At 43.6% G+C, this 26,255-nt stretch overlaps 1 protein-coding gene across 4 annotated transcripts in view; it reads left to right on the forward strand.

The window, feature by feature from the left end:
- The window catches only part of fbxw7 (F-box and WD repeat domain containing 7), a 104,672-nt gene that overhangs the window by 23,618 nt on the left and 54,799 nt on the right, over nucleotides 1-26,255 (forward strand). For 2 of the 4 annotated variants that reach the window (XM_080520098.1, XM_080520099.1), the window contains exons 3-4: nucleotides 12,472-12,720; nucleotides 12,906-13,442. In XM_080520098.1, the coding sequence (XP_080376224.1) occupies nucleotides 12,541-12,720; nucleotides 12,906-13,442 (717 nt within the window). In that variant the 5' untranslated portion in view covers nucleotides 12,472-12,540. Of the gene's footprint in view, nucleotides 1-9,004; nucleotides 9,085-12,471; nucleotides 12,721-12,905; nucleotides 13,443-24,485; nucleotides 24,865-26,255 lie in introns of those variants that run through there. The other 2 variants (XM_080520100.1, XM_080520101.1) reach the window with 2 other exon arrangements.

A 26,255-nucleotide genomic window follows, 5' to 3' on the forward strand; every position in this document is an offset into this window, starting at 1 on the left:
GATATAATCTCAGACCCACAGTTTATATACAAATTTGTGATTAAAATGTGGAATTTCTTCACCCCATTCGGTCTGGGAAGTATCTCAGAGGTCATTTTCCATGGTTGGGATGTCGTATATTAAAATGTTATCTCTCAGTAATGAAGAGTAATGGCTAGATGTCTTCCTGCCTAATTGTAAAAGATGAAGTCCTTGAGTCAGTTTGTAGGAAACATGAATTGATGCACTTCTTGTAGCACCACAGTGTTTTTATGTAAAATAAAAACCGTCACTTCTTCCAGTGAGGAGCTCTAATCGATGTGCATGTTAGTGTAATAACTGTACTCGTCACATGAAAACACACCATTAACAAAATGAGGTGTGTATTGCAAGCCGTCCGACGGAAACATGCTGTCGGGGCGTAACGGAATACAAAAGGAGGTGATGCATCTGGTCATTCGGCACATTAAGAGGCTGAGATGCGAGTTCTAATCACTGAACTGGGCCACTGTCACCTTAACTCTTAAGTGTCCTTGAGCAAGACACTGAATGTGACTGATCAGCTCAGTGTGTTCAGACCGCTGTAGTGGTGAAATGCACTATACAACTAAAGTCCATTAAAGGAAAAAAGACAAACTGAGGAAAAAGTAAGAACTTGGAAGTAGATGGATATATACGACTGCAGTGGTCCCAGGGGAAATTCAATCCAGTTTAAAAAAAAAAAAAAAAAAAGGACGAAGTTACTACCAGTTATGAAGCCACCAGCTAGTCACCGACTTCTGTACTTCATCACAGCAGTGATAGCCGGTGTCGGCTGTATCTAACCATCCTCCATTCACACATCCGTCTGCTCTTTCCGTGTTGAATCTGCATTCGCATTCACAAAACGAAAGCAGGAAATTGGAATGTCAGAGTTGCAAGTCTGTTCAATTGTAAACCACTGGGCTGCTATTTTGTCGAGGTGAAGTTAAAATCGGGGGGGACCTTAAGTACTTAACGGTAATCTGTTGGATGCTTTTACTTAGACTCTAGTATCGGGCCAAAATAGGACCCCTCTTTAGGCTTGTGCAGCACCACAGAAAACCGTTAAAGATGGCTGAAGTCTTTTAGTTTCCCCCCTTAGAGTGCGTTGGTTGTTGATCCGAGGCCGCCTCTCGTGTTGTTTAAACCTCTCAGTAATTTATGCGCTACTCTGTAATTTTCGGTTATTATCGAAGGATTAAACTGACTTATTGTTTGGCTCTATTTAAAATCCAACATTCTGCAGTCACCTCCAGGCTATGGTTTTGTTTCACACCAACTGTTGATAAATCCATCCACAGACTTGGCCAATGTCTGATTCCTCACTTGAGTAAAACAAAGAGCAGATTGTTAGCGAGCCATGTTAATTAGCTGAGCATTTGCTCAGTTATTGCACTGCTTGATTTTGCCTGTTGTGGGCTTAGTGTCTAGAATTTATTTAGTAATTAATTCATAGTATGAATAATGGTAATTAAATCACAGTAAGATTCACATAATAAAGAATGATTGTAGATAAAACGTCTCCCAACCAAAAGGCTGAAAAGAGATTTATTGACCTCTATTGATGTTGCACTGTATGTGTGCGCCTACTATTATTTTTTTTTTCAAGGATTCATTAAAAAAAATGTTTTTTAAATGAATCTCCCAATGCAGTAAAGAAACCAAAGTTTGAAAGCTGCTGAACTTGAATAGCTCAAGAGTTCAGCAACTTTCTTAACAATAAGGAAGACAAAAGTGGATCAGGTCGATGCGATGCGAGGCATCAACGACTTTAATAAAGCTTTAAACTGCATTGATATTGATCAAGTTCCCTCAGGTAATTAGTTCTCTTAAGTTTCTGTGGCCTGAATTTGGACAGACAACTGGAGGAGGTTCAAGCTAATTAAAACCAGCAAGACCTCATTTTGCTCTTTGGTATTGTGAAGCTCTAACCTGTTGATCGGATCAACGACTGTCCGCAATGAAAGTAAATGGATTTTTTTCGTCGAGTGTCCCGTTTGGTTGAAGCCAACGTTTGACCCGGTAGAATCAAATGTAATGTTGATAGTTCAGGCTTTAGCTGCAATACAGCAATGCCATCACCTCACCGAGTGCTCACGGGTTTCAGAGCAGGAAGCATTGTTCTCTCTGACTCGGTTTCATTTTGATGCTCCCTGTAGCTGCAGCATGTAAACTTTGTATTATGTCTTCCTCCGAGACCTTGTGCTACGGTGCAGGCTCCACTTTATGGATCAATACTGAAGCAATGCGCTGACACAGTGAAAAGCAATATTCATAAATAATGAAGAGGGCACCCTTTCACCATTCCACGTCGTTCAGGGCAATAAAAGAAAAGGAAAAAAAAGAAGCCCATTATACCCATGATACTTATTTTTCCTTACATTTTTTCCCAACTTTCCTCAGCATCCGTTTCTGTGTTCAGTTATTCGACCAATCAGTGCTTAACGCCTCATCGCCGTGTTGTTCCACCGCTGCAGTTTTACGTTTGTTTATAGGTTTGAATGTAGACGGACATTTCTGTGTTTGTCGAGTTTCGCTTCTCTTAATTCTCTTATTCGATAATTGCATTCCAGGAAACCTCTGTTTTTTTTTTTTGCCAAATCTCTGCGTGCTGTCCGTCTCCAGCATCGCTGCTACCAGCGGGTCAGATGTGCCTGTGAAAGTGAACACGGAGAACAATTGAAGCCCTTTATCGTTACTCTTTCACAAACCTTTTAGGTTTGGTGCAGCCAACGTTTGGTCTCGGCTGTTTACCGAAGCAAAGTGGAGTGCTTCACCCATAAGAAAGGGGTGGGGCAACAGTCTGCCACTTTTGCTGTTTTCTTCTGAAAAGACTAATGGGTGTCGGTTGTAGAGTGAATCACTTTGCACCGAGCCAGCATTCAAGGTGCAGAGGAGCTCCCGCATTGGCTGTAGGTAGTAGCGCCACTTGACAGGGATTCTTGGATCCATATAAAAACACAACATGCAAGGAAGTTGTCGCAGTGAAATTTTTCCCAGTGTGAAAATGTAGAAATGAGCTTTTGTACTTCTGAACAGTGCCGGTTCTCGCTGGCAACTAAACGATCGCTTAAATACACACCGATGTGCAAACTCCATTTCTGTCAGCAATCTCATCCTTTTCAAAATCGAACCACATAAATGCATGCCGGACCCAATCCGCCCTTTTCCGACTGGAGTTTCGATCAAATCGTGGACTTGCTGTAACACTGTTGATGATCTGATTAGAGTCCATGCAAATGACATGTCACGTTGCTCCCGCTCTTGGAGCCTCTGCATCCGCTGTGCAATTCACGCGTTGTTTTGAGAGAAAACAAAGGTGGCGGCAAAGCAACAGTCATAGAAGACAATGCTGCTGCTACGTCACACAGAAAATGTGTGCTTGCGTCTTCCTGAGGCGTCTTCCTCATCTGGCCAGTGTGGCAGTACAGAGCATCATGAGATTGATCCACTAACTGAATCAGACGCTAATTGTTGTTCATATAAACTTGCTCATCAATCTGATCATTGTATTAGATGGATATGTAAACATGCTAATCTGATCTGTTTTTCTAATCAGACACAAAGTGACCATTGAAATACATTTACTGAGAAGACATGGCTTCAGACTCTCAAAACTGTAGATTTTTTTTGCGTTTAAGCCTCAGGGTCAAGATTTGATCCGATTGATCAGCGCCTCAGCTTTGCACTGGCCTCTACATTTTAATTTTTTTTTTAATATAAATCGGTGGTGACGAGAGACTGTTTTTGAATGGCCATTTTAACATTATTACGTGTGTGCTATTAATAGCAGGCTGTTGCTGTTCCTTTAACTGGGCGCTCTTTCTCAGTTTGTCAACCTATCTTTGGCTCACCATTATTGCCGTCCCTCCCTCTGACTGTCTGTCCCTCCCTTTGGTCCTCTGGCTTCCTTGCCTGGCGTCTGTATTCGGCAACAAACACACAGTCCCTGTGCTTGGATTCGTCAGGTTGAACATCGATGATAAACTGGGCAGGGAGTGTGCCGGCTCACTGATGCTGGGACTAATGTTCACACACAATGGAATTAGGGGAGGGGGGGGTCACTTATACTTCAAATGTTTGATCCAACCAATATTAATCACAAGCATAGTTCCTATTATATCCTGCCGCACGTTGTTGCCCAATTACAAGCTTAAGCGTTTTAAATTACTGCCTACTGCTACATATTGAGGGTTTATTTTTAGGTTTTTTTCGGGTTTCATAGTGGGGATAAAATATTACACTTGCCAGGATTTTAAGCAGTAAAAATGCCCCCACATTTCAATTCAAGCATCTCCACCACAGTGACGGATCATTACCATAATAATCTTGATGTGCTCCGTTATTGTCTGGATGATTATTTGTGACCCCCACCCCCCCCATCTCCCCCTGACTGTATGCTGGTTATCAGTCCTTCTGAGTGGCTAGGATTTCTTGTAATGTTCTGTCTACTGCCTCCTCAATTAATGGACCAGGCAGCATCTCGAATGTCATATGAGAAAAGCACTTTCATGGCCAAGTTGGAGGAGCTGCGTCTGAGTGGTTTACCGCTGCTGCCGGTGGTGTGTGTGTGTGTGTGTGTGTGTGTGTGGGGGTGTACAGTGGTGGCAGCAGCAGCGCTGAAGGGGGGGGGGGGTAGCATCCTCAGTGCACAGCAATCGAAGGGAGTGAAAGAAACGGATGGATATGTTGGGAGACGAGCAGGAGTAGTGGCAGACGCCTTGTTTGTCATTTGCAGCCCAACAAACAAAAAGGTGTTTTTGTGGCTGGAAGTGAGTTGCAGAGAGGGTGCAAGAGGAGGAGGGTGTGCTCCAGCAGGAGGCGTGTGCTGTTCAGAGATAGAAGCGCGGCAGTGGAGTAAGTGATTAGCGATCACGAGGGAAATGGACCGAGAAACTATACTTGCCAACTCGGGTGCCTTCACCGTGGATTAACGTGCCCGTCGACGTCTCCGTCGCGCTCGCTTGAGACAAAACCTGCCCGCTCTGTGACAGTACCTGTGGATCAGGATCACCATGTGGAATACATTACAGACAAGTCATCATCTGTGAGGAGAACCGGCGGGGGGGAAATTCAGTACGGACCGGAAAAGTGGCTGCAGCCTGCAGCTTAGTCTCTTCCTCGCACGTCTTCTAACCCCGGAGCAGCCAGGCTACTAATGAGCAAGTCGATGTGTGGCTGTGGCTGCAGCATCATCTCCTCTCTAATGAAGAGACTGGGCCGCACAGCTTGCTGCTCAGATCTCCTCTCCTGCAGCCATACCTCAGAGCAGCTGCAGCGCCTGGCCACCGGCTGCCCGCCCCGACCCAAGGTAACACTTCCTCACAGTTCCAGCGGCGCAGCCGCCACCGCCACGTCTCCCGCGTGCAGCGCAACAAGCGCGCGGAGCCTGAAACGGCATGTCACAGAAAAACGCCGCTTGCGAAGTGTATTATCCGGTTTAGTTGTCTGAAGTGATTGTTCACCTCCAAGAACTGAAACAACCAGGGAGAGACGCACAGTAATTGATTCTTAAATGGAACCTGGTGATTTAATGGCTGTCTCGCGACCAGACAACTGACGACTTGCATTTCCACTCGCACAGTCATTTAAATGGATGCCTTCAGTCTGTCTGTGGTTTACAGTGATTGCTGTGCCTCCTCACTTGGACAAAAAGCTTTTTTTCTAATGGAAGAAATGGAAGCCAAACAAGATTGTGTGTGTGTGTGTGTGTGTGTGTGTGTGTGTGTGTGTGTGTGTGTGTGTGTGTGTGTGTGTGTGTGTGTGTGTGTGTGTGTGTGTGTGTGTGTGTGTGTGTGTGTGTGTGTGTGTGTGTGTGTGTGTGTGTGTGTGTGTGTGTGTGTGTGTGTGTGTGTGTGTGTGTGCATGCATATGTTGCTATATGGCTAAGAGTGCGACTTCGCCGGATGCTGTCGCATGGCCACTGCTTCTCGGGTTCCCTCCGCCCCATTGCTTATTGTGCACGCGGCAGTTTTCAGTAGTAGGCTGGCACTGAATGGGGTTTTTACGTCTCTTCCAGGGTCTTCCTGGCAGGTGGCCATGCACACAACAGAGGAGAGAGATTTTTTTCCCCCCCCGTTTCCAAGATTTTTGCTCTCACAAATCATGATAGAAATCCACCGAGAAAATGTGGTATTATTGAGCCGTTGCATGGCAACAATTCAAATGAAAAACATGAGTGACAAATTTGGAGCCAGCCTTGTGCTTATAGACTCATCGTGAAATGTTGCTTTTATATTGTTCATCTTTTTTAGAAGGAAGTGTCACTGAAGCACTCTGTGAATAGGAGGGGGGGGAGATGTGGCCTCTCTATCAAACAGCTCAAGGATTTAAGTTCCACTATTCTTCCTTTGAGACGTCACAGGGCACCAGCTCGAAATAGAGCCATTGATTAATAGCCACCACAGTGAACTGAAAGCAAATGTTTCAGCAAATAGTGTATTTATAGTATTCGAAGACTTTGAGTAGAGGAAAGCAATAATCTGGATGACTTTCAAGGTTCTTTTCAAAGATTTCATGATCTCAAAAGTCTTGAGCTTGAAAGCTTTGGTATCAGTAGTTGTCACTTGGGTGGTGTAATACGTTCTTTCCGTTTGACCGGCAGTCTTTACTAATATGCCTGCTGTTGTTGTGGAAAGTATATGACGCCACTTTACATGAGCCACTTGATCTAAGGTATTAGCGATGTGCATCGTGTGAGTATTTCCTTCCACCCTCTCCAGATGTTCTGTTAAGGTCACATTGGGGACACATTTTTTTGTATTATTGCTACCATTCAGGATTGTTCAATTCAACCCCAGTTTAAACATTTTTTTTTTTTTTTAACCATCATCTAGGTCTGTATGTGCCAGATATATTCAGTAGGTTTGACCTCGTGTCAGATTTAAAGTCACATTTCTTCGACATCGCCTTTCTGAATCTCTCTCACATCTTTACCCTGCATTCTCACTTTATTGTGATTCTAAAGACTGCAGGGACGAAAAGGCACATTCCTTCTTTCTTTCTTCCGTGTTGAACAAATGTTGAGTTGGATAATTGTGGGATTAACAAAAATAATTGGGTCAACTTCTTTAATAAAAACTCTTGGTGTTTTTAAAGTATTAATGATATTGGTACTTCATACAAAAATAGCAGTGAACCAGGGCAGAAGGGTTGCGATGGATGAGGACTCATGAATTAACATGCAGCTAAAGTGACATTGCTTCTTTGCAGCACAATAGCGATGAAAAGCCATTGGGTTGGGGTTGGTGAGTAATAATTGAATGCTATTAAAACTTATACACAAGTAATGTATTGTGATACTTGCTGTATGATTGGGCATGCACGTCAGCAGGCTGCTGTTTGATGCTCGCTATAGAAAGTTTTTGCCGCGAGTGAAATGAAGCAGGGCCGAGTTGAAAGAAAAAGGGCGGCGTGCAGATCGGTTTTCCTGGTATCTTCGCGATCTGAAGGCGTTTCCACACGGCACCAAGAGAGCGCTTCGTTTCCTGCCCCTCGTCTCATCTTTTGTCGTTACAGCAACGGCTTTGTGAAAACCGAGGGGCTTCCAGATTTAAGTGCGATCCAGTGGTCTCGGCAGCAAAGCGACGACTCCATACAGTGCCCCGCGCTCAATGACCGCATCAAGCATGGCGTCGATCTATAGACGCCTCCGTCCAGGAGAAGGCGGCAGACTCTCGCTGAAGCGCTCTCCCGAGTCTTGAGCGCACGCCTCGAGTGATGTCTGTGCATGGCACAGCTGTGACTTTATCAGCGAGGTGCCAACTTGGCACCGCTCACTGAAGAGATCTCCTCTCACCACCAGCAACGGTCTGGATGCATGTTGCTCTGCCAAACTGCTGGGCCCAGGCTGTACGTCTTAATAAAACAGCAGGAAAAAAAAAAATCTTTAGCTCAGTAAGCAGCACTGAAAGAAACACGCCTCTGGCCTCAATTACGGAGACGCCGTCTCGCTTGGCACGCCGCAACCTGGCTGGCAGGCGAGAGTAAATACAGGCAGGCTTCGCTCCCTTTTGTTTCATGTTTATCTCCGGCTGCGACCAGGGATGTTTGGTAAAGCTATGGCCTCAATATTGACATTATGGTTTGCTGTTGGGATGAACCAGTATGCAGAATGTGGAACATTAGCAGTGTTATTTTTAACCACCAGTGACGGTTTTCTTAAGTTTCTCTCTGCCTTAAATAGCTCATTCAAAAAGAAATCCCTCACATCTTCTATTACTCTGTTCACCAGTTGAAGTAGATTTTTTTTTTCCCCCCCCTGCAGAATTGAGGCATTTAACGGTCTTTGTTTACAAAGATTGACCCTTACACATACCTCATTTATGTCCAACGTGAACTATCAACAGTTTCTCGTTTGAAAATGCAAAAGATGGCGGTCGTCAAATAAGGATTTCTGGGCTTTTTAGGTAATTCAGTTGGGTGTTTGATTAAACAAAGCTGGTGCTTTTTTAGATTTTTTTTTGGTGTCACTTATGATCTTTTATGTGACTATTGTTTCTTCTCAGATGTTTTTTTTTCTTCTTTTAAATTTAAACCACCTGGCTGCCTGAGTCACCTGTTACAAACACATTCACACCTGCCCTCTCCACTTTCCCAAAGCTATTTTCGCTCGCTGCTCTTTCAGGACTAAGAATAGAGACGGATGAATGAAACTTGTGTCTATAGACTTTGGGCTGTGTGCACAGTATTCGCTCTCTTGCCGCGTTACCGGAATTCCACCTTCGTGTATTCGGAGCACCAAAACGGGCACTTTGATTCAAGAGATTAACTATATGCTCTGTGGGTCTCTCTCACTCTTTGCTCGGCTTATGGTCGCCTATACAAGAATAATGCATTTTCTGTTGTATTAAGCACACTAATTACCGAATCTCAGTTGTTCCGGTAAAAGGCAGGGACAACCTCTGCTATTCATAGCGTTCTCTCTCTGAGCTCACTGCAATGAACTGGCAGTCCCGGGAGAGGCGGCTCTGCAATCTGAGATGGGTCTAATGCTTCCCACCGCTGCACTGGGACGACGCAGCAGAGAGGAAGACGAGCCTTACAAAGGGACCAGTGACTTCTCGCTCAAGGTCAAAGCAATTGGTATGAACTCGAGTAGATAAAGTATGTGAGCCGCCTCAAAATATTTTCTCATCTCGCATAGTGTGGCGCTCTGAGGAGATTTGGAGCTGCAGGCCGCATAGCGGATTCCCAATTTGTCACAGTTCAGATTAGCTTAGCTTGAGACGTCATTTGAGCGTTTCAACGGCACATTGGCACCTTGTAAGCTACAGTAATGGAGATTATGTGGAATCCAACAGGCAAAAAAGAACTTTTTCCAGACAATTTAACCTTTTAAGGGAGAAATGACCTTGTGTGTTTATATATATATATATAAACACACAAGGTCATAAATAAATAAATCTTTCAATTCAAGTGGAAAACCTGGAAACCGTTTGTCAATGAAGACTGAGAAAACAGTTTGACCTCATGTGTCGACCACGGTACCAACGAATAATTTCGAAGAGACTCCAGCTATTTCTACTCTACAGTACTTGGACAAGACACAAGTTCAGCTCGTGTACCAGAGCTTTTTAGTTCCCTGGTCAATTGTATATTGATCTGGTTTGGCAAATCCTCCCTCCCACTGCCAAAAACTCCAGCATAAAAGAACTGGATTACATCCAATGGCTTTATCTTGCGGTTTGTAATATGATTGAAATCCATTGATTCTGAAAAGCTTATGCTGGTGGTGATGCTTTGCATGTTATTACACAACACATCGAGACACACACATGCGCACACACACACACCACCAACTTTTATTTATTTTTTAAGTAGAACCATTTCCTGCCACACAGATCTCAAGTCAGAGGAAAACATTTTTGTTGTGACTGTTTCTTAATGTCAGTTTTCTCTTCCCAAAGTAGGTCAGAATGAAAGTGAGGACACGGTGTCTGTGAAACGTTTTCATCTTTATAGTCTTACTTTATAACGTTGAGTCTTAAGTGGTTATGAAGCTGCTTCAACATTAAGAAACGATGGACATCATAATATTTAATGTTTAGAAAACATGAACTGGCCAATGTGTTCGAAAGTTGTTTTTTTTTCCCCCCACAATTCCTGCTGAGAAATTACATCATGATACAATTTACATTCACTGTAGGAATGTTTACATTGATTTTTATAGAGCTGTACACTATAAATACAGTCTCTGGTGACCTTATTGGCAATTCTTAACGTTGAGATAATTTTGGCCTGAGGACAAATCGTCAATATTAACTCGTGTGTTGAGATCAGTCAATAAGCAGTGCTTGTGTTTGTTTCCTACGAGTGGCTTTGTGGAAACACTGCCTATTGTCCATGTTTACCTTTTGTTTAGTACTATATAAAGACTTAATAAAGCAAATGTAGTTTTTGGAAATACTTAAATGCTTATTTCGATTGGCTGTAGCAAATTTTTTCTTGGTATCGGTACCAACCCCCACCGAACACACTCGCTCTCATTGACTCTCTGGTCTGCTCTCGATTCTAGGAAGTGCCTCTCGGGTCCCAAACCCGATGGTTTGGAACCACTGATCATGAAATCAGGATATTATTTACCCACATGAGCCCTTCCCAGAACACTTGAGCAGGACGTAAGAAGTGATACTGATAGTCTCTGCCCGCTCCTTTGGGTCATCAAGTGCAGTGTGAGCGGCACGTCGAGTGTAACGGGAGCGTTTTGGTTGTTTGAGTCGGCGTTCAGGGAGAGGGGCTGCTCGTAAAGTAGCTGAATTTTGAAATTCGTCTTGGCTCTAAATAGTTACCACTACCGTTTTGCTGTTGATCACAGAATATTTGACTTCATTGTTAAAACATGTGTGCCAGGTTGTGATTTCGTATTGGAAGAAATGTCTGCAACCATTATGGGCGAAACGGCCATTTTTGCTATTTTTTTTCAACAAATGAAACATGTTTATCCTTGTATATAAGCATAACAGTTTCAAAATTATTGTTTTAAAACTATCTTGTCATTTTTGCAACAGTGGTTGACATTTTTTGTGTTGCCTTTTTTTAAAAGCAGCGTTTGAAATTTCATATTTTCTGAGGATTTAAGCCGTTCATCCATTTCAGTAGTTTTATGCTTTTCAGCACTTGGGATTTTTTGAAGTTCTGCATCATAAGTTGAATGTGCAGGAAATGAATTCACTGCATGAAACTCTTGGGATGGTGTCCTGGCACACTAGGGTAATTATTGAAGCATTTGCGATTTGATTCAAATAAACATCTGACCGTTTCCAAGGAGGTTTTATTTATTGTGTATACAAAACAAACAGGAACGGATGAAGGAGAGCGGACCAAGAAATTTCCTGGCAAGTGTCTCCTGCTTCTATTGCCAAAACACCTGTTTTAAAATACGTGAAAATGCTTTCAGATGCAGTCCCAGGAAGAATTATTAGTTGGGAAATGATCAGTGTCACTTGGCCTTTTGTGGATGGTAGTGTAACTCTTCTCGCACCGCTGTTCTGACGTTTATAGTCTCAGTCTGGTTCCTGACTTGTTGGATCACTTTCTCATTGTGGGAGCATCTTGTGTTGGAGGCTGAGTGCGGGGGTCATTACCAGTAATTGATTTATAATTGAGGCTTGTTGTATTACAGGATTATGGGCTTTCTCTTGGATGCCTCGAGGCACAAGAAGCGTGTCCGTTTTAAATGGAGTCTTATCTTATTTTGAAGAGGTTGCACTGAAGATCTAATATCGTACACTTAAACCTAAAGACGCCATAACACGGGAAAAAAATTATTGGCCAGGTTTGAGCTCATTTACATGGGATAAAGTACATTTCTGGGAAACTGATCACTATTTTATTATCAACTTTAATTCCACCGTATACCTTTGCCTGTCATTCAGAATCGAAGGGAAATTACTGTCCACCGAGTTCGAGCTCATGGCCATGTCTCACTTATACATAATTTGAGAGGAAATGTTCAGAAGCCATATATTTTGTTCACGAATTTGTGTATTTATAGTAACTGAATGGATTTAGAAGCTCAACAGCCGTCGACTAGACAGCCAGTAAAGCCAACTGCTGAATAGGCCTGGGGTATATTTAAGTTGCCGTTTTATTTTGATATTTTAACAGGTGAGGCTGCTCATTGGGTTTGTTGAAGTTGGATTTCTAGTATCTCTCCAAGCTGTTTTGTCCGTCTCTGCATTTCAAACGGAACATCCAGTGCTGTGTGATCTGAAGCCAAACAAAAACCCTCCCACCTTTTTTTTTTTTTTTTTCCCCCCCCTACTGCTGAGCAGCAAAAGTGTCTCTCAGAGCAAGCGTGCATTATTTTGATTTTGAGAACACGAGGCCCGTTCGGTGATTTTTATGTACATTAACATTTCCTCTTCTCTCTTGAGCGACTGCTCTGTTTCAGCCGCGCAAACAAAAGAACAATCAACAAATGTCAGTGGCATGTGGTAACTGTGCTCTCTTGTCTGTGTTTCCCTGCAGCATGCCAAGCCGTTCTCCTCCTCAGACAGCCTAGCGAAGGTCCAGGAGGTAGCAAGCTGGCTTTTGGAAATGAACCAGGATCTGCTGTCGGGGGGCAGCAGCAGCAGGCGGAGTCGGGGGCCCGGGGGTCCGGCAGTGCGAGGTAACGCCTCCTCCACGGCCCGGGCACCCCAGCAGGCGGCAGAGGAGGGCGACGAAGATGAGCACATGAACCGGGTAGTCGAGGAGGGAGAGCAGCTGCGGCAGAGGGTGAGGATTTGTGTGGGTGAATCTTCCAAAAAAAACCAAAACAAAAAAAATTAGGAATAAATAGAACTGTTGACAGAGTCTATCCCAAATGGACTCATTTGGCATCGACGATGAAACTTCCCTGCCAGTTTAGCCACGTCTCACCTGAAGGATACTGTGTGTTTTGTTTCTCTGGGTGTTTGCAGCCGGAGGCGTCGCAGGTTGACGGTGAGAGAGAACCACCATGGGCGCCCAGCGAGCTGGGAGCCAGCAACGGCCCCCAGGGAGATGAGGAGGACGAAGACGGCCTGCCAAACGAAATGAACGGGGGAGAGAAAGGCGGGCGGTGGATGCTGGGGCCGGAGCAGAGGCGACTGCGAGGCCAGCCGCCGGGCGAAGAGGAGGAGGAGGACGAGGAGGAGGAGGAGAACAACAACAGCAGCAGCCAGCAGGAGGAGGAGGAGGAGCCGGAGGAGAGGACAGAGGGAGGGGAGGAGCAGGGAAGGGAAGAAGAGGAGCGGGAAGAGGGCGAGGAGGAGGAGGACGAGGATGAAGAGGAGATGGACCAAGACAGTGATGAGTTCGAACACTCGGCGGAAAGTGGGAGAGAGGAGGAAGAGGAGGAGGAGGAGGAAGGAGAAGGGGAGGAACGGCTGCAGTCTCCTTCTCTCAGGAACAATGTGTCTACCCCCAATAATAATGTGGACTCGGGATGTACACACCAAAGCTCTTCCAACAAGAAGGTAAGCTCAGCTGTTTCCGCGGAACTGTTGGACACTCGAGCTGCTTTCAAATGAAATACACGTTCGACGAATTATCCAGACGATGTCGTGATCTTGGTTTGGAGAGGAAAGGCTCGTTGTGCTGCAGAAGGGGGAACCTAATTTAAGTGGACACACAGAGGGGAATCCACTGCAGCACTTTAGATGACGCTGTCAACAGGCAGGCAGACTTTTAAGGTTCTTTTCACGTCACAGAGCAGCTCAACACAGCTAGTTGTTCTGTAAGGCTACTACTTGGTCCATATATAGTCCAGCAGCTCCACCTTGTGGCTTGAATCTCTGATTGCACTGTGAACATACAGTTGAATGGCGTTCTGGATGTGAATTTATTTCTTCGTGTGTTGGAGGGGGGGAAAAGAAGGATTGACCTGAATGATATAGTTCACATATACAGGGTGAACTGGGAGTTTGGCCCAACGCTTGTAAAATAAACTGAGAATACAGCTTGGATCGGGGCTTAAAAATCTCATATTTGTGAATTTCAGTTATTCAAATGTGTCTGTACATATAGAGTACAAAATGAAGGATGCACTCAGCCTGGTCAGGCTGTGATGCAGGTTGATGCGGGTTCATAAACGATGGAAGCATGAATGTCGCTGTCTTTGGACTGGTGTGTACTGAGCTGAACCCTTTTGAAAAGTGGGTCTGCTGACTCTTGATGAAGCAAAAGAAAAAAATGCAGCATGGACCAAATCTGTCTAAGACATAGGAGGTAATATGTTGTCTTTGGTTTTATTATGACCAATTACTCGTGCTCAGAGTTGTTGGGAAACACTGCCAGTGTTTCAGGGGACTGAAATATTGAAATGTGGCTTTTTTAATAGCTGTAATCAGGCTTTATATAAAGAGATTGGTCCTCCAAATGTTTTTGTTGCTGTCAAAATATCTTTACAATCTTGGTGCTTACAGATCTCATTTCCCAAATACTCTAAAATTGAAATACAAACACTGATTTGTTTATGACTGTCAAGAAATGAGCAGCAAGTGACTATTTTATAAGACAAGTTTAACTTTCAGTGATAATTCATAATTATCGCTTTGCGTTTTGGCTACAAACGTATACCAAACAACGTATGTATGGTCTGTGTTTGGTATATTTCTACCCAATGGGACTGCACATGGAAATGAGCTCTGTGCTAAATCTGGCATATTTACAGCACTGGTTGCACTGCCACATTCAAATACATTAATGGAAACAAAATTAATAAATACAGGGAACTACAAATGAAGGAATAGACCCTGTTTTGTCTCTCGAAGTCCTCTGACATGTCATCATTTGTATGATGAAGCCGTTCCACCTACAGATGACGCGTGATAATTGTAAAATGGCAAAACTTTAAAGAAACTGATTTAAAATGACCTTTTGGATTAGAATTTTATTATGCCTCCATCTGAACGTCTTCAAAGCGGCGATGCGTGCAGGTGAATGTGGGTCAGTGTTTGATGGCTGACATCATGAGTAAGGGTCGTAATTGTTGCCATAACTTCTCTGTCTGACAAAACCAATGCCTGCTGTTCAAAAGGCTCCGGTGCGGCACAGGGCCGGCGTTTCAGCATCGACACTGGTGCCGCGTTTCAGTGATGACAGATGACGCCACTCTTTAGTACGTTTCTGCAGCCTTCACAGCTCCTATATTTAAAAAGGCAGAAATAACTTTTCTTAAACATTGGGATGAGGATCATATCTGGAATGCCTCGACGTACATTTGAACAAGGAACCTAATAAATCCAACGGGAGACATTTTTGGACTGATGTTGTAGAAGGTCATAGGTCGCATATGTGTATATTTAGGCCAAAAGGGGAAGACGTCTCAATTTAAGATCTGTTGTTTCGAGTTGAAGCTCTGATCGGCAGACGGGTGTATGGCTTTTTTAATATTAAAAATACTGCCTCAGGTACAAGGCTTTAGCTAAACTAAAAAACAATAAAAGGAACTGTTCCCCTTTCAAAATGTTTGTTTAATTTTCCTGGTCTTGTAGTAATTGGCTTGTTAGTCTTTGTTCACCTCTTTTCAATTTCAACCTGTAGATTATTTATTACCATAGACACACGGATTCATTCATCCACCGCACTACTATTTACCTTTATCGACCTCATTGTCGTGGCGTTCCTGCCACTGATGATCGAAGGGTATGGGATTATCCAGGCATGTCACCACTTCATCACAGGGCAAGCACAAACATACAGGCCCTCTTTGGAGTCGCCATTCACAGGGAGAACATGCAAACGCTGCACAGAAGCCCCAAGCCCAGAATGAGAGGCCAGCATGCAGCCTGCACATGTTCACATCCTGTCTTGTCTAAATACACCTCTTCCACTACAAACCCAACAGATGTAAACACAGCAGAATCGACTCTTGTCTTAACATTTTGTGTGATTGATTCGTCACTGGCAATGGCGTCTCGTAACTTTTCCAACCCACACACGGGGGAGTCGTTTTGGAGGGATGACTTGTCTTTTAAACCCGTGACAGCTGTTTGCTTCACTTTGTGTCATACCTGCGGTGACATAAATGTTGGAAGCCTTTGAAGCAGACCTTTCCCTCCGCCTATATCCTCCTAAATATAGCCATTAGTCCGAATTTACTCCTTTGCGTCTCTCGCCATCTGACACGGCTGTCGGGACGGGTTCGTCAGGGTGTCAGTCGCTGTAGTGGGCCAGCTGGCCTTGATGTCGAGTGCACACGTTTTGTTCAGCTGTGGATGCTGAATGGCTGGAATCGGGAGGCGGCGCAGAGACACCAGGACCACATTTCTCATCCGTACATGTGAGATACGGAACATCCACAAGTCTGTAACTCATCCGGCAGTGGCTTTGTGTCGTCGTGACTTTGTATGGCTATATTCTGCAACTGTTTAACACGAGCACAGACGTCTGAGCGCCAAGTTGAAGAATCGACGAGAAAAAGAACCTCGGCTCTGATGTGTCAAAATGCACCTGTAAACACTTTATATTGCACATAAACTTGTCTCCAGCTGAGTGCTGCTGCTGTGAAGCGGCGTGCTTAATGTTGAACATCACCACCACCTACTGGATTTCAAGGTGCATGGCATTGACTAAGAAATGATTTATGCTTAAGGGGCAATTGGGAAGATTGTACCTCTGCATATAATCACAAAGATTACACTCCAAATTTGGCCTTTAAGATTCTTAAAATTGAATTGGTGAAATGTTGGATTATGCTACTGGATAGATGCACGTTGCACTTTATAATTACTCATTTTATTGAGCATATTGGGGTTATGCAAAAGAGGTTCTGGTTTGCGATGATGAATAAAACAAACAAGAAAAATGCTTGATGTAACTTCTTGTGTGAATCAGTGTAATCACACCGAAGCAACAAAATATTTCCCTTCTGCCAATAAACGAACCCCAAATCAGTCGGTAGGATGGGGAACCAGAACAAATGAAACATGTTGGGTTGCGAGGTTAGAAAATGAGCTGCGTTAGTCGGTAAGTGAGAGCAGATGTCTCCTTCATGATACAGAAAATGTTTGAAGGCCATTTCAGCACAAGTCCCTAAAGTGTTGATTGTGAGATTTGGTGGGCAGCCAAGATAAACAAAATACTTATTGAATTAAAAATGCTTATCGTTGCCACGCTGTCTCTTTGAGTCTCAATTTATCACTTCCTGTTGGGAATTTTGATTGAGACAGACGATGTTGAGCTCCAGTGTTTACCGTTTTATGACCAGTTTGAACATATGGCGGCAGAAGTTTACCTGATTATCTAAAGACACATGGACTAAAGAGACGTCTTTACTCGACATTGAGAATTATTTATTCAATGATTTTTTTTCCCGTTCTTGTCACTGTACGCAACAAAAGCACTGATTGAGACACTTTTAACTCATCCCAACAAGTCCATCACCTCTTTATCATAAATTCAGCAAGCCAGAGCATTAAGAATCACAGCTGTTTGGATTTTTGTTTCTGAAAAATAACATGAGACCGATTCCATTAAATAAGAACCATTGGACTAAATTCAAAGCTCTATTCTTTGCTTTCTGGCGTTTTTGAATTTTTTTTTTCCAGACGTCTTAGACACTCCAGGATTTGTTATGCGAAGTTGGTTATCGAATCCTATCGGCGCTGACGGGATATATCGGCTCACAGAGGTTAAATCATAAGGTCTTTGAATACCAGGGTTACTGAGTGCATCATAATGGCAAAGGTGGCGTTCCCCCGTATCTCCAGTCCATGTAAGTTTCACATTTAATCTTCCTCGATGCGTTCCCACGGAGCGTAACGGTACATGTGCACTCCCGCATAATATGATCTGTTCATTTTCACAGCTCCAGGGTGACATGTGTCAACAGCATTGCAGAGCAGGATCAGTACTCGTGTCTGGACTAAGTGCATTCAGTCGGGCGTGTACGTGTGGCCGGAGTGCGCAAACCTACAGCTCGAGACGTCGAAAACCTAAACTTGAGGCATCACTGTGGAGGGGGGAGTGGGAGGGGGGGAAATCTAAAATATGATGAGGTTCGTGTCCTTGCTGACGACAGGTTGTGAATAAGATTCTTCGCCCCCTCGGTTTTTGATCCATGTGGTGATTCTCCCCAGTCGTGTTCCATCAGTTACCCTTCAAAATGCACAGACGTCTGAGCATCTCTGTGCGGGCTGCATGTAAACATCCCAGAAGGCCCTCGGTGCAACAATTTCTCCGGGGTTGTGTGATAAACCTGTTTCATATTTACGTTTTGAGCACATGCCTTTCTATTCAAAGCCGCGTATATTAAGTGGCATGTATCACATGATATTTTCATGAGCCGCACGACAGAATATACGGTGTTGAGCCGCTGTTCGTATCTGTGTAACGTACGGCGTCGATTAGCTCGCGGGATGGCGTTGACGTATTTGACATTAACGTGTGGTAAAATTTAGGTGAAATGTTAAAGGTCCTTAAAACTTCACTTTCACTGAATAATTTGAATCTACCACAAAAGCAGGAAATGCAATATAAGAAAGATTATTAATATGTAATATGTTGTGGAAACCCGCATAACACGTGAAAAGAGGCACATGCAGGATTCCTTCCCAGTCCAAACCCTAAGAGTATTAAAAGATGCTTTTGCACCATGTGTTAAGAATAAATAGTCATTTGTGATGCCCTTTTAAGGCTCCCGACACTGCATCGCATGCAGCCCGTCCACCTCACAATTCATTTCAACATATCACTGGTGACTAACGGCTCGGGTATTAGGTGTTCTCGGAGGATTATGTGTCTCATAGTGACTCATCAGAGACTTTGGGTGACATGTGCATCTGCAGCGCTCTGATAAGGTAAAGAGGGACGGCACGGAGAGGCCAGAGTGCACCGACACCAGCAGGGTGAAGCCAGTGTAGGAAATGATCATTAAAAAAAAACAAAACCCAATATGTTGATATGGGCCCTGTATTATGGTAAATAGATTAGGTATTGACTAAACAAACTACTCTGCGTATTCAGCTCCACAGCTCAGCTGTCTGGATAATAAATTGGGGGGGGGGGGGGGGGGGATTAGCATACATTTACATCTGATCATCATGGAGTTATCGTTTTGGTTGCCTTTAATCGGTTTGTGTGTTCTTTTGTTGCTCAGATGTGGTGATTCTGTTTTCTTTTGATCATGTCTCCCCTAACGCCCACGTTTAAAATGTCCTTTACTTGGTGACGCACAAGGGTCCGCTCCTTTGTCTGCTCGTGGTTTAATGGCCTTGGAGGCTCCACGTCTGTCTTTTCTTACATCTGGCGATTCTGCTTTGTTGCGACAATGGGAACACATTTATCGAGCAATACGTCTCCCAAGCTGTCAGGATATGAAAAGCACTTCAACTGACAGATGTACAGAAGCAAGTATTGCACCAGTGCGTCGTGCGTTTTCGCGCCAAAGTTTCTCTATCTGTGGTTTGAGATGGAACCATCACTAACTTTGCCCATTTTGAAGCAAACTCACTGATGCACTTTTTGCTTTCTTTCATTTCACCAATTAAATGCATTTTCAAATAAAAGACCGTCTGCTTACTGTGGAGGTGGCGTCTCCCACACTTTGGCCTCGTCACACAGGCCGAGATGAGCCGCAAAGGAACAGTGTTCTCATCATCCCACATGAAGGCAACTAGTTATACCCACCGATATATATATTGACGATCATTTATATCCACCGAGGCCCTCATTATATCGGAATACACCTCCGCTCGCCCGTTGAATTGTTTATTGCCCAGTGGTCTTCTCTTCTACAACCACAAAGTTTATTTATTTATTTTTATATAATTGGCCCAGTTCATCCTGGCTAATATTCTTTTAAAGACACGATCACGCGACTGAAGCACAATTCCACAGACGCACATCAGTCAGTCAAAATCCTCATACGTGCTCTAAATCCTGTTTTAATCTTGTGATCAGATGAAACTTTGCGTCTCGGTGGCCTTTTCCATGTGCACACATGGGCGTTTCACTTCTTTGGGGCTTCCATGTGAAACTCCTGCATGCACCATACAAGCGCCAATACGTTTGAATGGCTTTTAGGCACAACAGCAGTGGATCTATTGATTTGAGAAAAAAGAAAGAAAGAAATCAAGGAAATAATGTTAACATTTGTTTTCATTAGTGTAAAGTCAACTGTGATGAAGAATCATTGTTGGATTTCTTTAAACGGTGCAATGTAATGTTTTATCTTTTAATTACTTTTGCAGATTCACCTCAAACGCATTTTTTGCACGCGAGACTGCAAGTTAAAACAAGTCATTCAATTTGCTCCAACCCGATGGGTTTTGCAATACAAGTTGACGCCACAGGATCTTGCGTTCAGTGACTCAAAGAATTTGCAGGGGGAAGACGTGACACAGCGCTGTCACAAGTTCTCACTGTTGCACAGTTTTGGTCTGTTTCATAAGCTGCCACCTATGGAGAAGAGCCAAAACAGTCAGAATTCTAAAATCACACTGATGCTCGCGTGACAACACTGCCACCCAACGTACAGAGGCCCGAGTCTCATGTCCTGTCCTTCAAAATAAATCTTTTGTCACAAATGTGGAAAACATGTGGCAGGCTGGGGAGAAGTGTTGTTTTTTTTATAAGTGCGACTCGAGAAGCTGGTCTTTCATAATGTTTGTCTTTTTTCTTTTGAGGTCTTAATGGAATAAATGAGGGGCGTTTTAGATGCCCATTGCGTCAGCCGCACCTTTCAAATACAACATTGTATGTTGTGAAAATCTCCAGCTGTTTACATATATGTACTTATGCTTGGCCAAATAAAAAAAAAAAAAGGACATACTTGAGGTATAGTGTATAAACGGTGTATATTGACAACCATGATTGTCAGCAGCGTGTTCTTTAGTCAGGTCCAGACTTTTATTTTGAACCACGGCACCGTCGTCCCAGTGTTTGACACCAGAGGGAGGCAGCGGTCTGAAGGTCACATTCATACAACTATTACCAACCACTGGCCGTTCGGTTTAGTCCAGCTATTCAGCACCTCACATTTGACTCTATAACTATCCAACCTTTGCGAGCGAGCAACATGGTGCTGGAATATTTGTGAAACACCGCCAGCTTTACTGGGAAATGCATCGCTTGCTCGTTCGTTTTTCTGTGCAGCGGTTACTATGAATGCAGGGATGCATGTACATTTCAATATCATCCTCGATGGAAACGAATAGCCCGGTCTTTTGTACATTTCAATTAATTTAGTCTGCAAAAACATTGTGTATTCACCGTGTTGCCTCTTGTTCCCCAGAGCAGCTTATGAATAGGATATGAAAGCAGTTGGCAGCATTCAAGTGGGATTAATGCTTTGCTCAAACTGCACGGTGGGGTGGTTTGATGTTGTCTCAAAGACTCTCGAATTGCAGATTTAACGTGTCAGTATCTTTCAATTCTTTGTTGTTGTTGCACTTCAAACTGGCGTTCTCCTTGTGCTCATACACGCCAAGGCCCACGGTTTCACTTTCACCAAAACCTGCATCTGCAATTGTACCCCGTCGGCCCGGTGTCCACGACAAGCCCGCTGCAGTTTGAAAGTGTATTTCAAAGCCAGAAATTCCGGAGCCTCCAGCAGTGTCGAGGTGTCTTATCATTGCAAACCCAGTGACCAAGCTGTAATACGCAGAACGCAATACATTTTTTTTAATTGACTGTGTTGCTATTGTACTAAATTTATTTTGTTACGAGCGAACACGGTATTAAACTTTATGCCCAGTAATAAATGCAGAATTAATTTCTTTTGTCTGTATCAATTCTGCCTCTGATCTTCTACCTTTTTAGAGTCTTTAATAATTCAGCAGTTCAGCCGGGCTGCAGCTTTCTGCCCACTGTCCTAATTTCCTTGAAATGTTATTGTAGTGGGAAGACTTGCTTTGATATTCTTTGCATTGGGTCATTAACATTGTCACCCTGGGACTTAATTATGCATTTGGCTCTTTACCTTTTCCACAAACTACAAATAATGAAATACATTAAACTATGTTGCAAACAGAAGTTTGCTTTTCACCTAATAAGCAGTAAAACAATTCGGAGGGCACAACGCTATTAAGGCGGAGCAGCAAGTGGCAGTGACACATACTTATTTAAATACCAACCACAGATTGCAAGAACTGCATGTGAAGTCAGAAAACATGAGATACTGATGGACAACAACTGGTCAACTGAATCAGATGTATAATACTTCATTAAAATTTTTAACAGCACAGCTTGACTGAAATTAATGCAAGAGCATTTATGAGCGTTGCCACAAACGGTGTGTAATCTGGCAATTTGGTTAAAATGTCCTCAGGATGTCTCGTGTAGTATAAATCCAGAGTCTCCTCAACTTTGGTGATTCAACCGTAAAAAGCCCAGCTTGCTGTCGTTCCGTCTTTTTTTCTTCGTGGCATCCTCTTGCAAAGTTCTTCTCTCATCGCGGATTTCTCCCCTCACAATAAATCTGTATATTATTTCAAGGTGATGCATTTGCACAACGTTGCTTGAGAGTGAAATATCTTCTCCCGCGTAGAGGTCAGGTGTGACGGAAAGACGGCTCTACTTGCACGGCTGCAATCTAAGAACCGACTTTGGGCTGATCATGTTGTATGGACTGGAATAGTGTCTTTCACATAGCTTGATGGCCTATGATTAGTCCGAGAGCTCAAGTAACCCCCACAAGGCCCGGGACACGTCCGAAACAAACATCCTCTCTCTGTTGCTTCTTTAGTTGTTCCACGCCACGTTGGACTGATGGCCAGTGTGTTTTGTTCTGTTTCGTTTTAAAGAAAATTCTGACATAATTCAAATCTTATTCATTCCTTTGATAAATATTTTATAATTCTTCCACTTCCACTGACTTGTATATCAAAATATACCCTATTTGGAATATCACTGTATATCAGAATGCTTCTACAGTCGAGGAAGCTACAATAAATACTGTATTGAAAACAAAACGACTAGAAATATGCATATGCAGTGTTTGACTGCACAAGCTAAATGTGTACCGTAGAAAAAAGCTGCACAGCCGACTTTCCACTACTCTTGAGAGAGGCTGTGATGGAGGGGGAAAGAAAAAAAAAAAAAAAAAAGGCTGGCCCGAACTGCAGGGACAAATTAGAGAGTTTTGAACTCAAACAAGCAGCTGCTGGCTGAAGCTGATCGGCGGGGCAGTTAAATCGAGGCAAAGTTAAAATAATTGCCCAGGTGTGACTTATACTCTGGAAAATATGGTAAATCAAGAACTTCTAATTACTGGATTAGAAGCAGAAGAAAAGCAAAAAAAAACTTCATGTACGGTGTTCTACGGGTGAGAAAGCTGGGGGGGGGGGGGGGGGAATAAAGATGCACAATTTTATCCGACTACAATCCTTTTCTTACTTGGTCAAAAGTTCAACGACACATTTCCCTCCCTCGGGCCACGCTGCTGTGGGTCCCAGCGTGCTCAATGGGTTTGAGCAGCTGCCCATAAGGGCGCCGACTTGGCTTGATTGTGATGAACATGCTGTTAAAAACGACGGGCACTGGTTGGCCACTGAATGGCGTCCGGCGGCTGACTGGGGCGTCGGGGCCCTCGGTGCTCCGATGGACGCTCAGGCACAGTAATCCTCCTCATACAATGGTGGATGTGAGAATAGAAGAGGGGTTAAGCCCTCTCGGGTCTTTTGTTGCCATGCGTCCGGACATTTAAATGCACAGAGGGAAAGTTGTCCTTTGCCTCGTGCTCAGCCTGTAGGTTCATACATATTCAGAGCTGAATGTCGGGGCCATTTTTTTTTTTTTTCCTTATTCATTCATCGTAAATGGCATTACAGAACTTTTCTCCACTTTTCCTTGCTGCTGCTGTACTTTCTTTCTTTTTCTTTTGCTGCTCCAACACTTAGAAGTAGTTTGGTTCCATTACCAAACATTTCAATTTTTCAGGTTATTATGCGGTTGCAGCTTCACCCAAGTTGTCTAAAAGGTCCGTCCTTCTCGGCGAATTGCTCCTGTACATGTGTTGAACAACTGTGTGATCGTCTCCCGAAATACCATCCGCCTCTTTGCTGACATTGACAAAATAATTGGCATTCCTCAACACCTTGGCTCTCAGGAGAGTCGGAGAAGGTTGGCAAACTACAATCCCTCGATTCAACAATCATGGCGACTTGTTGTTCGGGCAAGGAATGTGGCAAACTTGCCATTTTGTCAGTTTTCACGTGTCCTACTGGTCTGGGTTCAGTGATGATGCTGGGAGGAGTGGAGCCGGGTCCGAGAATGCCCACAACCAGGAAGTCCCCCCCACCCCCCCCCCTCCCTCCCCCCCCTCCCCACCACACAGACACATGTGCTGCATTGGACGGCTCCTGGCGCACATTCCACCGACGAGGGGTCATGGGAGCGGATTCCACTGTGCCTATCCGAGGGAGGGAGAGGCTGAGTTGGGTCCATGCTCTTTTCAGGCCTCGACAGCAGCTGCTCTGCCTGGCTTGGGCACAACAGTGACCTCACGCCCCAGAGATATTTTAAAGGGTGCCAGTCAGCAGGGGGACGGATCCTGAGTAGGTAGGGGCTCGGCAAGTGCAGTTTCAGTCCATCCGCACAATGGTCGGGAGGTCCACGGAAGGCACTGCAGCTGTTTGAGAAAACGCTAACCCCCTCCCCCCCAGGGACATGATCCATTAGACGATTTCGATTTACTCTTCTTTGGTTTAGATTTTTTTTTTCTTTTTTCTTTTTGCAATGCTGCGGCATTGCCCTATTCCCCGCTTCTCGTCGTCTGGTGCCCGTAAAAAGACGCCTAATGTTGCCTGCGGAAAAGAGAAGACCCCCCCGGAGAGCCAGCCGCACAACCGGGCCCATTCGAAAGACGCCGCAGCCGAACCCTTGCCTCCTCAAAAAGTACTCAAGATATTCAGCCTCAACATCATCGCTCAGGGTTTACCATTCTGTCGCAGGCGGGTGAGTAAAGTACGTTTTCGGGCCAAACGGGTCGCGTTTACTTTATTAGCACGTCACAAATGTCACAGGTCATTGAATAGTTCTCGCCTTGTTTGTTTGGCGTCACGAGTCTGATGACCTAAACAACCTGCTGGCACTCACTAAGTTCTCTTTAATCTGTATCAAACTTCTCTGGGTGGATTTTTCACCGCAGTCGGGGTCATTCGCACCCCCGCAGGATTTGGGTTTGATTATTCTGCTTTTATTTTTGTAGACACGCTGTAGATAAACTAGTTTTCTTTTCAAGTTTACATCGGTTTAATACTAAGAAGCCTGAAAGAGGATCATTTCTCCTTTTGGTCATCTATTGTCGTGTACGCCCGGTTTTCATGCCACGGCTCCTCCCATCGTACAGCACAGACACAAACGTATAACCTTAAAGAGACCAATGAGCCTATTTTTAGTTTTGAGTTTTAATGAGCAATGAAATTTTATGTAGTTTTTTTGTTTTTTGTTTTTTTTAACCCAAGTGGTCAAAATCATCCCAAAAAACCCTTTATTGTCAAATTGAAATGTTGATAAGGAATGGAAACTACAAGAATGATTAATAAAGCGAGAACTGGGTTAACAATTAAGCAAAGTAAAGTAAACAAGACAAGAGACACATAAACAAATGTAATAAATTAAAAAAGCAGGAAATATGAAGCTATAATATTGTGACAAAGCAAAAATAAAGGCAAATGTTTAAATTATAGTGGAAGAAAGCAGCAAGATGTTGATACTAGAACACCATAACAAAGTTTGGGAAAGAAAAATCATACAAACAAGAGTATATTTATATAATTTAATGTTTCATTAAAAAAAAAAAAAAAGCGACACTGTCTATCTTGTAGAATTTCTTTCTCTGAATCATAAATTGAATTAAAACGTAGAAAAGCAAAAGTGCTTCTATGGTTTGGGTTTTCTTTGACTAATGGAAAGCTTCACAATTTCATCCCTTTTACCATTAACAAATGTTTACATGGGTATTATGTATTTTGAGTGGAGAAAATGTTTTTTTTTTTTTCAACTCCGTTTTCTTTTTTTTTGTTTGGTTACTCAAAGCAGCCCCGACACTGCGACATTAAACAAATTAAGATGCCTGATAGCAGCTCCGACAGGGAAGGTACCTGAATCTAAAGTCTCTTTTGACATTCCTCCCTGAATTAATGCAGCATAATGTGCAACGTGACATGCTGTTAATGAAACGTGGCTCCTGTGTCACGTAAGCTGCTGCTCGAATGAATCCATGCGGCGATTTTTAAAAACAGAAGCTCTCTTCTCGTCCTCGACTTTATACGCTAACATTAGGAGGATCAATCCATTTCTATTAGTCAGAGTTTTCCTTCCGCAGAATTTAGATTTCCCAGTGT

This window comes from Blennius ocellaris, assembly GCF_963422515.1.
Source record: "Blennius ocellaris genome assembly, chromosome: 3".
In the NCBI taxonomy this organism is placed as follows: Eukaryota; Metazoa; Chordata; class Actinopteri; order Blenniiformes; family Blenniidae; genus Blennius; species Blennius ocellaris.